Below are 16017 nucleotides of genomic sequence, written 5' to 3'. Positions count from 1 at the left end.
TTAGCTGTAACATTATGAAATGAAATTTCAGCATCCTAAGTTCCAGGGTCAAGGTTTCTGTTTTCTGTTCTATATTTTCAGCTGTCTTATTGTCAGCAGTTGCCTTTCAGGACTAGTGCATCTGATGCACTTTTGCTTCTATTTTCTTAAGAATGTCTTTGAAGCACACTCAGATGACAATCTGAATAACATGGATTCTCCTTATTCTCTTGACTGTTAATATTTCTCCCACTGTTAAGGAGGAAGAAAATTACAGAGAAGAGTCTGATTCTAGAACAAGGACATCAGAACCACAGTCTCCACCCCAAGTATCTCGCCACAAGCCACATTACCGCAACCGAGAGCACTTTGCTACTATACGCACAGCATCACTGGTAGGTTTAGTTTTTTCTGTTGCTTAAATTGTAGAAACAGGATGAATTTAGAGGTTTAGCTATAATGTTACTTGCAGCTTTTAGGATTTCATCAGAATGTGAAGTGTCGTCATGCACTCAAAAATGTTATCACAAAAATAGTTAGAGCCAACTTACCAATATAAATATAACCCCCAGGGCAAATATTTTTATATAGCTTATGTATTTTCAAAAACAATGCCTAGTAGTACATAGGAAATCTGCAGCATCAAATGGTTTATAGTTTCATGACACAAAATCAAGTATTCCCATCTAAATTTTACACCCTAGTTTCTGTATGTGTACACTGTATGCATGTATAAGTTAGTCAGCTGAACTTGTTCTCCTCAATACAAAAATAAGATTGGCAGTCCAGTATGGTGTTTCCATTATCGCATTGTTGTGAAGCCATGCCATAGATCGGGAGTTTCACAATAAAATTTTTAGTGGCTTCAGAGTGGCGCCACCAATTCTTGCTGAGGGTCACTCTGACAAATTTTCCTAAAATACTTAATTAACTTTAGGAAAAACAAATAAATATGCACATATACATCTCCAAATCATTGTAATTTATGTATGTAGGGTTTTTTTTCCCCAGATTCTATAATAAAAATAATGTACAATTGTATTTTAGTGTACCTGGCCCACGCTGCCTTCCCTGGTCCACCACAGATCCCCATGGCCCCCATTGCCTCCCTGGGCTCCTCACTGCCCCCCTGAGTCCCACTGCTTCCTTCCCTTCCTCCCCCCAATGCCATGAGCTCCCTTCTGCGGCCTCACAACCCAGGCTTTTGACCATGGTGCCTGGTGAAGCCCAGAGCCCCACGACTGGAGACGGTGGAGTGGGGGGAGGGGTGTCCTGAAGCCTGGAGTCCCACGGCTGAAGATGAGGGAGGGGACTGAAGGTCCCCCAGCCCCATGGCTCTGCAGGGAGGGGCCGCTGCTTTGCCCCCTCCCCTGTTTCTGCCCAGGAGGCTGTCATGGCTGCAGGAAAACCCCCTGGTGGCCGCATTTGAGAAACGCTGTTCTAGATCTTGCAAAATAAAAAGTGTATCTGTAAAATTGTCACTAGCCAGCATTTTTCACAGTGCAAATGGATGACTTTCCTTAATTTTTACTGGTGAAACTCAGAGAGCTTGTAACCCCTCTATAACTGGACTCATGATTTTCCAACATAAACATTAATGTTGAATGCATTTGAAATGTCATCTTCTGTGCCTCTGGTGTTGGAGAAGTGAATAGCACCATATAAAAAGGGGTCACATTTATAAAAGTTCAGGCTTTTGAAATGAGACACACAATGGTCTCTGTGCTAAATGTTTCTAGACGTTTGAGAATGTTACGTTAAACCATGTTTAGCTGAGATTACAGCTATTGCAGAAATACTGCTCTAAGCTAAGAAAGAAAGCAAAGTCACGCTTTACGTTGCTGCTAATACAGGGTGCTACCCGTCACCTCTGTGAAGTCTTTTTGTCAGTAGAAACCATCTTGAAAACAGAGTTTGGTTAAAATGCAAAATCAAGATGGCAGTGCGCGCTCTCTCTCTCTCTCTCTCTCTCTCTCTCTCTCTCTCTCTCTCTCTCTCTCTCTCTCTCTCTCTCTCTCTCTCTCATTTATAGGCATTGTTAACAACTAAGAGAAGCCCATTAGGGACCTGTCTGATCCTTTTGTGTGTTACAGTAGCAAAAGAAGGCTGTCTCTCTTAGTCAAATCAGTTTTTAGCTGTCTGTTGCCCCTGGAGCTTATGTTCTTCTTTCCAACAAAGTTATACATCATTACTGAATCCTTTGATTGTGTAAATTGAAGAATGCTGAAAAACAGATTAAGATGCATTAACTTTTTATCCTGCTATGGTTGTCTTACTAGGTGACAAGGCAAATGCAGGAACATGAACAAGACTCTGAGCTCCGAGAACAGATGTCTGGCTATAAACGCATGAGACGGCAGCACCAGAAACAGCTGATGGCACTGGAGAACAAACTGAAGGCAGAGATGGATGAGCATCGCCTCAGGTTGGACAAAGATCTTGAAACGCAGCGAAACAACTTTGCTGCAGAAATGGAAAAGCTAATTAAAAAACACCAAGCAGCCATGGAGAAGGAGGTAGGAGATTAAGATTTAGAGATTGGTCTATGTTTGTTAATTACATTGAATTGTCCACTTCTCCTCACTGAAGAAGAGATGACATTGTAGTCTCTTACATGTCTGTTTTCAGGAGCCAAGCAAATTGATAATTAGAAAAAGGCTAATACATCACCTCCTTACACTAAGGGGTTTATGTAACTAGAGGAAAGGTATGTCCTGCATCACAGTGCATTGTACTAAATGTTAGCATACTGAGCCCAGAAAGAATTACAGTAAGGATTTTCCTTTCTATTGTCCTGTATCCTTTGTCGTCTTGACTTTATGTATGTTTTAAAAGTGAATTAAGTGCATTCTTCAGAAATGACCAATAATCTTAGTAGTAGAATAGCACCCTTGCCTTGTATGACTCCTGTTGGGAGTTATAATTCAGATAAAATGATCTTACACAGAAATGTGTTAATTATGCTTAGAATGTTCATACTTTTATTTGTGTATGAATATACTTATTTGTTAACCAATCATGATGGACTAGTGCCACCAAAGAAGATGGCTGGTGACAATTCTTTAGGTGTTCTTAACGGTCACTGGGTGGAACTATGCCATTCTATATTGATCTTTATAGTATAGTGTCTGAGGGTACATCTACACTGCAAAAATAACAAAAGCCAGGGCATCAAATCTCAGAGCCTGCATCTACAGACTCAGGCTTGTGCTACAGCACTAAAAATAGCAGTGTAGACGTTCCTCCTGGGGATCTGAGACCCACTCCCTTTGCTGGCTTGCAGATCCAAAGATCCAGCCCAAGCAAGAATGTTGACATACTCCTTTTAGTTTCCTGGTGTGAGACCGAGTCTGCAGACCCTGGCTCTGAGGCTCAGGCTCTGAGCGCTTTTTCTTTTTTAAACAGTGTAGTTGTACCCTGAGTGTCTCTCTGCAGTTTTCCTGGTCATGAGGGAGTTGACTTTATTACTAGGTTAAAAATAAGCTAAAGCTTAGGTCTAAGTAATAAAGCACTGAGCAAAGACTGTCAGTGCGTGCATTCATGGGGGGGAAACTGAGAAATGAGAGAGAGCAGATTTTGCACAGTCTTGATTCTCTTTGAAAGGCGCGGTGAGTATATGTTAAAGGTACAAAGCAATAGCGATTCGCCTGGGGTCTGAAATGGAAGTGGAGATCTGTTAAACTGATTGAGTCACAGAAATTCATTGGGTTTTGTCTTCTGGTGTAGGCTAAAGTGATGGCCAATGAAGAAAAGAAATTTCAACAACATATTCAAGCCCAGCAAAAGAAAGAACTGAACAGCTTCCTGGAGTCCCAGAAAAGAGAATACAAGCTCCGTAAAGAACAGCTCAAAGAGGTAACCCATTTCTTATGAGAACAAGGAAGTACTAATTGTACTAATACAATTGTATTTATATGATAAATTGTACTAATACACTGAACTCCTAGAATTAAGAGATGCCAAGATGCTGCAAAATAATTTTAATCTGATCATGGCAAATTCTGTATTGAGATTCCAGTCAGACACTTGCTGAAGACGTCATTTGTAATGTTTGTTATTGATCTTAAAACAGAAGTGTGTGTTTTCATGTTGGCATCCACATAGTTGTCTACTGAAATACAGGTTTTTCCATTCTTTAATTCTGTTTCCCAGTTCAGCACCAGCAAGGTGCTTACAAACTTAAGAATGCTGGGGAATGAGAGAGTAGTTTAGGAAAGAGAGTTCTCACTGTTAGGATGTAAAGCAGCATGCTATGGAATATATCATTTAGCTGCATCTCTTGTAAATAGAGGACCATTCATTAGTGACATTTTTCATCACTGGGTTATCAATACCTCTATTGGATAAGCAGGAATGTAGAGCAGAGCTGGTGAACTCTCGAAGTTTTGCTAAAAAATAACTTCTATAAGATAGTAAAAGGAGTGGGAGAAGCTATTTAGTGTAAATAACCACTGTATTATTTTGAAAATCATGATCTTCATCAGATCCAGAGGGAAATATAGGTGCAGACATCCTGGTTCCTTTTACAGACTGACTGACATCACACCACCGTAGAGTTTTTGAAAGAGCCATTTAATTCTAAACTATTAACTCTTGTGATTCAACTGTGGAACTAGCAGTTAACAAATCCAGAAGCAAATACACCTCTACCTCGATATAATGCAACCCAATATAACACAAATTTGGATATAACGCAGTAAAGCAGTACTCCGGGGGGCAGGGCTGCGCACTCCAGTGGATCAAAGCAAGTTTGATATAACGCGGTTTCACCTATAACACGGTAAGATTTTTTGGCTCCCGAGGACAGTGTTGTATCGAGGTAGAGGTGTAACCCCAAACATAGATATTTCCTGGGAAGGAGAAACCTGGGAAGTAGTAGGGCTGAGAGACCTGTAAAGCTGTGATGGGTTGGAATCTTTCTCTGGTCATACAATAGATAGTATTTAAAGGGCAATGCCCTATGATGTGTTGACTCTCCTTGATAAAATACAGCGGCATTCTGTGTGGTATTAACTCTTTTATATGTGGGGACTAGTCTAATAACCATACTGGTCCATCTAGTATGTATTACTTCTCAAATTATAGGGAGAGCTTGTGTAAACAGACTAATTCCTGACTTTGTCAAAGTCCTTTTTGAACTGAAGGGTGTCTCAAATTGTATATCAAATTTAGCATCCAAGTTTGAAAACATGGCCAATCGTCTCTCCTATTTACTTCTGTATACTGTTTCTTTGTAAATTATGGGTCCTTGATAACTGGGTCCTGCCTTGGGGACTTAAATGTATTATAAATATCTCCATGTAATGGCCCCAAAGCACTTAAGCATGTTCTTAAGTGTTTTGCAAGATCAGGGCCTACACAAACAATATTGGTAAATTACATAGGATGAATCTGTCCTGGTCCCATTTTCATCCCAGCTGTGATATGTCAGTGGCTAGGTCATATACTTGTATGTATGCATAAATCTTAGACCACTGCATTGGCCATTGGACTGAGATGGAGAGGTTTTTTCCTCTGGAGAGGCCAAGTGCCTCATAAATTGGAATTGACACGAATACAAGTAACATGACATCATCAGTGGTAGAATATATTATTCTCAAGCTTTTGTATCCTTTCACACTTGTCTAAAGGAAACTCAGCGGCAAACCAATGTTTTGAAGTTAACTTAAAATGACAGACTCAAGAAAATGTACAGTTAAAGCAGCCAGAATTCAACTTGTCCCCTGGAATGGCCATAGATATGCAGTATCATGCACTTCGCTGAGAGTTCTGCAATATCTGGGCACGAGAGGACGAAGTAACACAACCTAACTGAAGTGTAGTTGATTATGCAGGTCAGCACAGTTGCTCAGTGTCAAAGAGCTTAACATGATTATTCTAAAATTAATTATCCTGGTCTTGTCAGGAGCTGAATGAAAACCAGAGCACTCCAAAGAAGGAGAAGCAGGAGTGGCTCTCCAAACAGAAGGAGAACATTCAGCATTTCCAGGCAGAGGAGGAGGCCAACTTGCTGCGGCGCCAGAGACAGTATTTGGAGCTGGAGTGCCGGCGCTTTAAGAGAAGAATGCTTCTCGGGCGCCATAACCTGGAACAGGACTTAGTTCGGGAGGTGAGAGGGCAAGGGAGGAGTAAAAACCCATGAACCATGTTAGTCCCAAATACACCATGTAGGACACCTGCTGTGTAACCAAAACCCTGTGCTTGGTATAGAAATGGTGTTGCATGATCTAGGGTGACGTTTGTAATAGATTAGTTTAAATGGGCACATTGTGATGAAAACCAATATGCCTGTTTAAGGGATCATTCATTATCAAAGACTCACTGCTATACATTATGTAAGGAAGTGTTAACAGAAGCAAATGGATAATAATAGCCAGCTTTAAAAACCTCTTTAGAAAGCATCTACTATGGTTAAGGCTACAATTTTGTCACAGACGTCATGGATTCCGTGACTTCCAGAGACCTCCATGACTTCAGCCTGCAGCAGCTGGGAGCTCTGAGCCACAGTGGGTGGCGAGGATACCCCACAGCTCTCTGCTGCCGTGGGCCGCAGGGGTCCCCCCAGCTCCGAGCCACCATGAGTGTCAGGGATCCTGGAGCTCTGAGCCCCCATGGGTGGTGGGGCCCCCGAACTCCGAGCTGGGGCCTGCCCAGCTGCCACAGGCAGTGTGGGGACCCCGCAACTCCCCATTTTGTGAGGATATTTTTAATAAACATCATGGACAGGTCACAGGCTTCCATACATTTTTCTTTATTGCCTGTGACCTGTCCATGACGTTTACTAAAAATATCCGTGACAGAATCTTAGACTTAACTATGGTAAATTGGAATTGTTTGCGTCTTTGTGTCATGGCTGCTAATGTGAAGTGATTTATTTTTTTGATCCCCTTTCCTAATATTTTATACCTGATACCTACCACAAGTAAGTTGCAGAAAAACCCTGGTGTACTATCTAAATTGCTTTGGATGTGCTTTGGTAGAACCATTGAATGCACTGCAGTGAATGTGATCCCATTAAGCTAGGTACACAAATAACTCATGGCAATTGATTTTCGCTCTGTGGCTCAGGAGTTAAATAAAAGGCAGACGCAGAAGGATCTGGAGCACGCCATGTTGCTGCGACAGCATGAGTCTATGCAAGAACTGGAGTTCCGCCACCTCAGTACCATCCAGAAGATGCGTTGCGAGCTGATCAGGCTTCAGCACCAAACTGAGCTCACAAACCAGCTGGAATACAACAAGCGACGAGAGCGTGAGCTAAGGCGTAAGCATGTCATGGAAGTTCGACAGCAGCCTAAGAGTCTGAAGGTATTGTGTAATCTTGGAGCGTGGTCGCGATGGGGAGGGAGAGTAAACAGGCCATGGTTTGTGCTCCCAGGCACAGAGCAGTGCAGGGCTGGTCTACCCAACAGTTACAACTATGTCACGAGATCAAGCACCAGCATGGTTCCAGTTTGTGGTGCACGGGAGTCCTTAAGGTCCTTAGCCATGTTCTGTAACTGGGCTAAAGCTCTTTGCACCACACCGCCAGCCTCTCCTTCTTTAAGGCTTTTCATGAAGCTCAGTTATTCAAGGAGGTTTATAACTATGTAGTACATGGCTTTATTTGATTAAAAAAGCAGCTCTTCACAATGCCGGCATTACTTACCCAAGCCACCAGATGATCTTGCTGTCTTCACTTGCATCCTTCCCCCACCGCCCCATTGTTTCCCATAATCATCTATTGTTCTTCCCTTAATTAAGATTGTAAAATTTTCAAGAAGGGCACCCTGGGCCAGACCCTTACAAGGTGTGCACTGGCATAGTTTAAATGACTTCATTTGAGCAGCACCACTTTATAGCAGCTGAGACTCTGGTCCTGTCTGTTTCTGTTCTGTTCAGAGCTGTGCATGTATGTTGAGCAATGTAAATAATGGGACATGGCTACGGTAACTGGATCCCAGTATTGGGTTGTAATTGTGTTGCTGGCAGGCCCCTACTACACCATTCCCTCACTTTTTAAACAGATGCCGTTCAGCAGCTGCAATTTGGCTTCCGTTTTAAAATGGTAAATTCTATTAGAAGTTGGATTTTAAATATTTTTATCCTTGCAGCCATCCCTCTCCCTACCCCCACCCAAAATAATCCACCCTTCTATCATGAAGTAATAATTTTTAAAGCCTAATTTTGCTGCTGCACATGGGAATAAAATGAACAAGCTCTCCAGTTAACAGACTATGGATATGCTCCCCTTAGTGGTGTCAGTGGACAAGCAAATGCAAATAAAAAATATTAACTAATGCAATATCAGAGGGGAAAAGAATCTAATGCTAACCCATCTCACGTTCTGTCCTGTGTTTACACTGGTGTCTAAGCAGAATTGTCCTGCCTCTGGAGTGGAGGCTGTTAGTGTTTCCATTATAAGCCCTTCTCTTCAGCCATGGAAGTCCCATTGTCTCATGTGAGGTGCTTAGCGAACGGGATATAAGGCCTTTCACATCGCTGCCTAGTCCTGTGCAGAGGGAGACCCCTTCACTCCACCCAGGATTTCAGCTGTGCCCAGATCAGAATGTGCCGTGTGCCATACGGAGCATGGGGTTCCTTTGTTGCTCTAGGTCTCTGGGAGTCGTGATTTGCCCATCTGACTCAGTTCACACCAACTGTAGGTTGTTTTCTTGACAGAAATTGTCTGGAAACCAGCTTGGAAATAGTACTTCTGTGGTGAAAAGAAATGATTTGTCAATCTCAGAATAGTATTAAATAGTTAAAAACTGACTGCTGATCACAAGGGACCATCTGATCACTGTGTTCAAAATCTCCAAGGATATAGTACAGAAATAGCTGATGACTTCACAAAGAAGCACTACTGCATTATGAGCTGAATAAAACTGAAGCAGCTGCATTAGGTTGATCCTTCTAAAGTTAACATGAATGAATTCTGCCTCCCCAAGGTGATAGGGTACAAGCACAAGCAGACAATGTGTCCATATTCATTCCCTCCTTGAAATTGGCCCCTGGTTGGCAGTTACAGCAGAGAAGTCAAGGGACCTGAGTGGGTCATGGAGACTGAACTCCCTTACAGGGCATCCCTGCAGGGCAGGCTCAAGCATGCTGGCCAGGCATGTGGGATGCTTACACTGCTGCCTGTGCTCTACCTGCTCTGTGATTAATGAAGGACTTCAGAGTCCGGAGCAGTGAGTCCAGCACCAAATCTGTGTACACAGAACACTCATCGTGAAGACCATTGGAATAACAATACTGCTTGAAGTCCAATACTTGCTTTATTGGAACTGTTCACTAGAATTAACTCTTTCCCTCACTTCTGAACAGTGCATGCATGTGTTTTATTGACTGCAGTTGTTATCTAGATTCTCTCTTCAGCAATGTTTTCCTTTATTAAAGGGTCCCAGTTGCAGGGCTCTCCTTTTATACTGGGAGTAAGGTTTTCACAATTGGCTGTCTATTGCAGTCCTTGGCTGTGCCTGAAGGAATGGTGGCTAGAAGTAATCCTTCAATGAAAAGTGCTCTGTTATCACGGTTCTGAGTGTCTGTCTTGTTACCCTCTTTCTGGTAACTCACAATGCAAGGCCAACATGATCTTGTCATAAACCTGACTGGAAACCTTACCCTTCCCTTCTGTTTCCTGTTGTTAAAGCCTTTGCATTGGAAAGCTGTGAACAAAGTCTGGTGTCCAAGAGAGACTTCACAGAAAGTGAGGAGAAATGCATTGTTACTCCCTGGCTGTGACCAAGTCTTGGATAGAAATGTATGGCCTACAAGCACTTCCCTTCAGGCCAGGGGGTGGGGAGAGCAGCCGTAAGGGCTTTCCTGCAGGAAAATGGCTTTTGGTTAATTTAGAAAGGGTAAAAGTCCCATCTTCCCCTCTGCGATACATGTATCAGCAGAATAGAAACAGAATGCACGCAGGCATTCTGCACCAGGGAATCAAGGTGTTCTTTGGAAACCAGAGGCTTTTCTTGTGGCTAGAGCCTCCTAGGCAGTAACTTTGTGGTGGGGGCAGGGTTGCAAGCAGTGACTCCTCTCTGAGGACCACGAGCAGGAGTTGGGTCCTGCCCCCTCCAGAACCAGAAATGCCAGAGGAGCAGGCAGCCAGTGAGTTCCCCACTTTCCCGGGGGTGGTGAGGCTCAGGATTCAGGCTTCTGCCCTGGGTGGCGGGCAGCAAGCTATGGTCTTGGGGTTTTGGGCTGTGGTCTTGTGACCCCCCGCATCACCCCTGGCTCCCACTGCCTCCCCATCCCTCCATCATCCCTGGCCCCTGCTGTCTCCCTACTCACCTCCCCATCCAGGGCTTAATTTGTGCTCTGGTTTGCCAGGGCTGAGTAAGTCTGCTGTGAAAAGTGATATTAACAAACATACAAATATTACTTTTCACAGCAGCAAAAGAAACGAGAACAACAAAAGGCAAGAAGGTGCACAGCACCTTATTTGTGTTTCTATTCTGTTTAGATCCAGTAAAGAATAGAAACAACTGTACATTATTTTTATTATTGAGTTTGCAAAAAACCTCTACATAAATAAATTATGGACATGGATCTGTGCATATTTACTTGTTTTTCCTGAAGTTAATTAAGTATTTTAGGAAAAATTGTCAGAGCAGCCACCAGCAAGAGTTGGTGGCCACACTCTGAGGCCACCAAAAATTTTGTTGTGAGAACCCCTTCAGGCAGTAAGGTATTGAGGAAATATAGAACAGGGTTTGAGCTATTTTATGCTCTCACAAGGCCCTTCTAGGTAGTCAGAAATGCTGTGCTTTATCTGCCTCTAAGGCAGATGAACCAATTCCAGCACCACTTAGTAGAGTGGCTGACAGTCAGAGATGCTAGTAAAAGCAGCTGTCTTCCCTATCCAGGTGCCAGGGCTTCTCCATGGAACGGGGCAGGGATCCATTCCCACACCTAGGTGCCTGCTACTGCTGCAGCACTTTTAAACATCAAAACCATGGAGGGACTGACTGTGTAGCCCAGAGTCAGTGCTCTGCGTTGCCACTTTCCGAGTCTTTCTGCTCTTCTCCAGTCTGGCAGGGGCTGGGAGCGTCTCTAGGTTTAATGGTGACCATCGTAATAATTGTATAGCACCTGCCAGCCCAGGATCTCAGAGCACTTTACAGGTCCCTTGTGAGGAAGGTAAGGATGAACCAGACGTGGACACTGAAACACACAAAATTAATTTACCCAAAGTTACACAGCAAGTCAGTAGCAAATCCAGGTACTTAACCCTATCTAATGACTCCTAATCTTTTGTTTTAAGTGCTAAATGACACTTCTTGACAACACACACAGCTTTGGGTGCAAAAGGAGAGCATAGGAAGGACCTCAGGTCTCCAGCAGGTGCCTGGAGGGCGGGTACTTGTGTAGTTGAGTGTTTGTTAGATTAGGCATGATACTACTACATACGATGACCCCCTCTTCCAGAGATAAAATTTGAGTCCCCTGCTAACCAAGTAATGTCACCAAACCAGTAGTGGTCAAAATTTTCCTTGGTAAGATAATGCTTTACTGCAAACCGTTATGAAAGTCAGGTCCTAGCACAGGGGTCAGCAACCGGTGGCTCGCGGCTCGCCAGGGTAAGCACCCTGGCGGGCCGGCCCGGTTTGTTTATCTGCCGCGTCGGCAAGTTCGGCCGATCGCGGCTCCCACTGGCCGCGGTTCACGGTCCCAGGCCAATGCGGGAGGCAGGAAGCCGCGGCCAGAACATCCCTCGGCTCGCGCCGCTTCCTGCCTCCCGCATTGGCCTGGGACCGCGAACCGCGGCCATTGGGAGCCGCGATCGGCCGAACTTGCCGATGCGGCAGATAAACAAACCGGGCCAGCCCGCCAGGGTGCTTACCCTGGCGAGCCACGAGCCACCGGTTGCCAACCCCTGTCCTAGCATCAAAGGTTAAAATACAAATGTTCTTCATCGAATCCTAAACCAAAAAAGATCTTTTTCTGTACACAAAATATTGCTAATTTGCTTTTTTCACAACAATAAATCCAGGTGTAGCCATGTGTAAGTAAGGCTTTAATGGCTAATAACTATTACACCTATCATGCAAGAAGTCTTCTTGAGAAGCAACACCCGGGACTGAATCCAGTCCAGTGGCAAATGGGTCCCTTTGTGTAGTGACAACTGTATGTAGTCTGGAGCTTTGGTAGAAAAGTGTTGTCTGTATTTTAATTGTTTTGCACACCAACAAAATGTAACTAGCCAAATGTCAAAGCAGCTGCAGCAGCATGATCTTTGTCTCTTGTGTGCTCATCACTTTACTCTTCACACTTTTTATATTCATATACATTTGTGGGATTTGTGAACTCCTACCCTTGAATATGGAATGAAATATCACTGAATATCTTGCTTCCATCTTTGACATATACTGGGTTTTTTCCTCCTCCTCCTGTAGTCTAAAGAACTACAAATAAAGAAGCAGTTTCAGGACACATGCAAGATCCAAACCAGACAGTACAAAGCACTGCGAAACCACCTGCTGGAGACCACACCAAAGAGTGAACACAAAGCTGTCCTGAAACGGCTCAAAGAAGAGCAGACCCGGAAACTGGCCATCCTAGCTGAGCAGTATGATCACAGCATCAATGAAATGCTCTCAACACAAGCTGTGAGTTGCCTCTGAGACCTAGTATACATATGCTCAGCCCAACATGTCAGTTTGCATTTTGACCTGTAGTCACCCTGGCAGCAGGGTTGTTTTCTTCCTTTGCCACACATGCAGCACCTAGATTCAGATCCCAGACTTAGTCCTTCTTCTCATGTGGGGAGGGATAGCTCAGTGGTTTGAGCATTGGCCTGCTAAACCCAGGGGTTGTGAGCCCAATCCTTGAGGGGGCCACCTAGGGATCTGGGGCAAAATCAGCACTTGGTCCTGCTAGTGAAGGCAGGGGCTGGACTCGACTTTTCAGGGTCCCTTTGAGTTCTATGAGACAGGTATAGCTCCATATATTTTTAATACTGCAGAAGCAGCCTTCACATCCGGAGGAAATACTCATTGTTGTGTAACTGGTTTTAGGCTGTTGAGCTGTGCTGCTAGTTACTGTTCTGCATTGGCAGGGATGTGCGCTGGGAGCCCTTTCCCATCTCTGACTAGGATTCTGTGCAACCTTCTAGTAAATCTGCACTGGAAACGTGGCATTCCATTAATCCACTTGTATGCAAGAGAGGAGAACTGTTCTTTCTCTCAGCTTCCCTCTGGCAAAAGCGAGAGATGTTCGTACCACTTAGCCAGCCTTCAGCTCTCCCTGTAGAGAACACTTGGTAGAGTAGCTTGCAGCAGCATTGCCAGGGTTTGTCACTGTGTGTTCCCTGTTCACTGAAAGTGGATACAATAGAAAGCAATTGTATTGCTAAGAAAACAAATGTTTTCCCCCGTACAGTGTGTCACGAGTGGCTATCCCACAGTGAAACATCTCTATTGTCTTCCTCCTCACAGCTGCGTTTGGATGAGGCACAGGAAGCAGAGTGCCAGGTTTTGAAGATGCAGCTGCAGCAGGAACTGGAGCTGCTGAATGCGTATCAGAGTAAAATCAAGATGCAGGCTGAGGCCCAGCATGATCGGGAGTTGCGTGAACTGGAACAGAGGGTGTCCCTTCGCAGGGCCCTCTTGGAGCAGAAGGTAAGGGCAGCAGAGGGGCCTTGGGAGCAGCAGTCAGCACTGGCCACCTTCCAAGAGTTTGACTATGAAAAGCTAACGTTAACAGGACAGTGCTATAATACTGGTTTTGACCCTTCCCTGGGTTCTCTCACTTGGGAGGCAAAATGGCATCCTACTAGTAACTGGTGGAGTTCCTCTTGTCCCATCACTGATAGCGATAGGGAGAATGGGGTCCTGGTCTGCCCAGGGTGACAGTGCTATGGCACATTGTAGGGCTGAGGTGCAGTGTGCCTGGACCTGGGGTAGTGACAGGGGAGCCCTTTGTATTGAACTCCATGACCACCTCCGCCTCCTGGCTGGACTGCAGGGCTGATGGAGGGGAGGCTGCTGTGATGGTGAGTCTTTAGGTAGAAGGGGAAAAGCAATGTTCTCTCCATTGTCCCTCGGCAGTGGATTCTCTCTCCAAGTTCAGGAGAGGGAAGATGTAACACAGCAAAGTAGAGTTTCTGCAAGTTTCTCTGGTATCCGGAATAATGCCCTTGAAGTAGAAGGGGTAGAGTGCACCAGCACAGATTTGTGATGGGGTGCGGCCCTGAACAGAAATGTTTGTTCTATGCAGCTTCACTTCATTAAAAGTCTATGAAGACCCAGCTGTGATACCTCCGTACAATGACTTTGATTAAAGTTAGACAGCCATTGAGAAGAAACATGATAGTCAAATCATAGTTAAAAAGTCCAGAGGTCTGACCCTAATCCCATTACAAGTTGGAGCAGCCAGACACAAAAACAGAGAATCCACTGAGCTCCAGAGCTTGGTTTAGAATTGCTTACCCGTACCAAGCATGCCTCCCTGTGCTACACCAAATCTGTGTTGTGAAACTGTGTGTCGTGGCAGCATACGAAGCATGTCACAGCAAAGGGAAATATGCTCCTGGCCTTCATCCTGCAGAATTTCCCCTTTTGGCTTACCCCCATGGGGTGTCAGACATCGTAACTTTGATCCGGACCAGCAATGAATACATTTGTGGCCTAGAAGTAAGTTATGCTTCCTTGCTTCTCCCAGAGCTTAACCAATGTATGTTCAGCCAGCAAAGACCACTCCTCTGCCTTATGCTGCTTCATCTAATGGGCAGTGGGAAAACTAGTCTAAGAGAGCTGCATCTTCTACTTACCCAGGACTCTTTTGCAGGTTACTGAATCTTCACAAGTGGCTAAGTCTGTGAAAACTAAGTTACTGCCTAGGATTTTCTGGTGTAATATAAGCCTCTAAACTTCAGTGTTACATTGATTTTATTCCCATTAAAATGTCAGTTTGAAAAACTAAGAGTTTACAACGCAGCAATAATCTTAGAACCTGCTTTAGAATAAATGTTGTATTGTAACTACTGCTACCTGGTGACGCCCTTTGAGATGTGTCGTTTGGAAGCGTGTGTAATAGTCTATCGCTAGTCCCTTGGTTTTGTGGGTGCAATTCGGATGTGTTCTGATGTTGCATTGCGCATAACCAAGAGAAATTCTGGCATCAAGTTACATTAGAGGCTGAAATTATGCCAGTGATTTAAAGGAGCCCAGGTTAGCCAAAAATAAATTCAATGCAAATTATTCGTTATGGGCCTGATCCAAAGCCTACTTGAGTGGGAGGTCCCTGTGAATTGGCTTTTGGCCTCAGTTATGATGAGAGGAAGTTTAACACAGCTCCATTCAGGGAAGAAAAAGATAAGATCTTGGGGTCTTTTTGCTTTGGCTTCTGTTGTCAGAACTGTTCTCAGGGCCAAGAGACCCTGCAGTATTTTTTTTAACTGATGTGCCTCTGACCAGTGATGTGTTCAGACTTTAATGTCACTTACAGTAGGGTCGTAGCAACAAAATTAAGTGGTTCAAACAGCAAGAGCCTGTATACCACAGACATGCACGATGCATGTAATTAACAGCTAGCAGAGAAACTCAAAGCTTGAGCTAACAATGAGGCTGCATTTCTTGGAGTTACTGCTGATTAGTGGCCACCTAGGAAAAAAATGGGACCTATGTGGAATAAATGGCAATGTGCTGTTTCTCAAAGGATTGTCCTTTCAGGTGGTGTGGGCTGTCTTGAACCTTTTGATGCACAGTGATGTGATACGATGTGTCCACATGCAGGCTAACTGAAGCTTTGACTTAGGACTGGAGACACGTGTATTTTTATTGGTTGTCTCTAGCAAAGTACATAGAGCTTTGGCCCCTCCCCAGCATAGCGCTATTTATTGTCTGATGGTGCCCCTCATGCTAGGAATTGAGCAGTGTAGGTGGCTTGGACGAAGGCAAAGGCATGTACATAGCCAGACGCCTCAGCTGGCATTTTCCAAAATGGTGTAAGTTTCCTCGTGCGTCAGTAACGAGCTTTGCCCTGTACATGAGAGAGAGTTGCTGCTCTGAGGCGTGTACGTTCTAAAGATTTAGATATATAATATGCTTCCCA

General features: G+C 44.3%; 1 protein-coding gene across 2 annotated transcripts in view; it reads left to right on the top strand.

The window, feature by feature from the left end:
* Positions 1-16017, top strand: part of TAOK1 (TAO kinase 1) — a 143024-nt gene that overhangs the window by 115090 nt on the left and 11917 nt on the right. For both annotated transcript variants that reach the window (XM_044993455.1, XM_044993456.1), the window contains exons 13-19: positions 240-374; positions 2259-2495; positions 3706-3834; positions 5885-6088; positions 7048-7287; positions 12360-12572; positions 13401-13583. In XM_044993455.1, the coding sequence (XP_044849390.1) occupies positions 240-374; positions 2259-2495; positions 3706-3834; positions 5885-6088; positions 7048-7287; positions 12360-12572; positions 13401-13583 (1341 nt within the window). The remainder of the gene's footprint in view (positions 1-239; positions 375-2258; positions 2496-3705; positions 3835-5884; positions 6089-7047; positions 7288-12359; positions 12573-13400; positions 13584-16017) is intronic.

Source organism: Mauremys mutica, chromosome 19, assembly GCF_020497125.1.
Source record: "Mauremys mutica isolate MM-2020 ecotype Southern chromosome 19, ASM2049712v1, whole genome shotgun sequence".
NCBI classification, from domain to species: domain Eukaryota; kingdom Metazoa; phylum Chordata; order Testudines; family Geoemydidae; genus Mauremys; species Mauremys mutica.
Note: the sequence above shows the minus strand (reverse complement) of the source record. Positions and strands in the feature narration are given on the sequence as shown.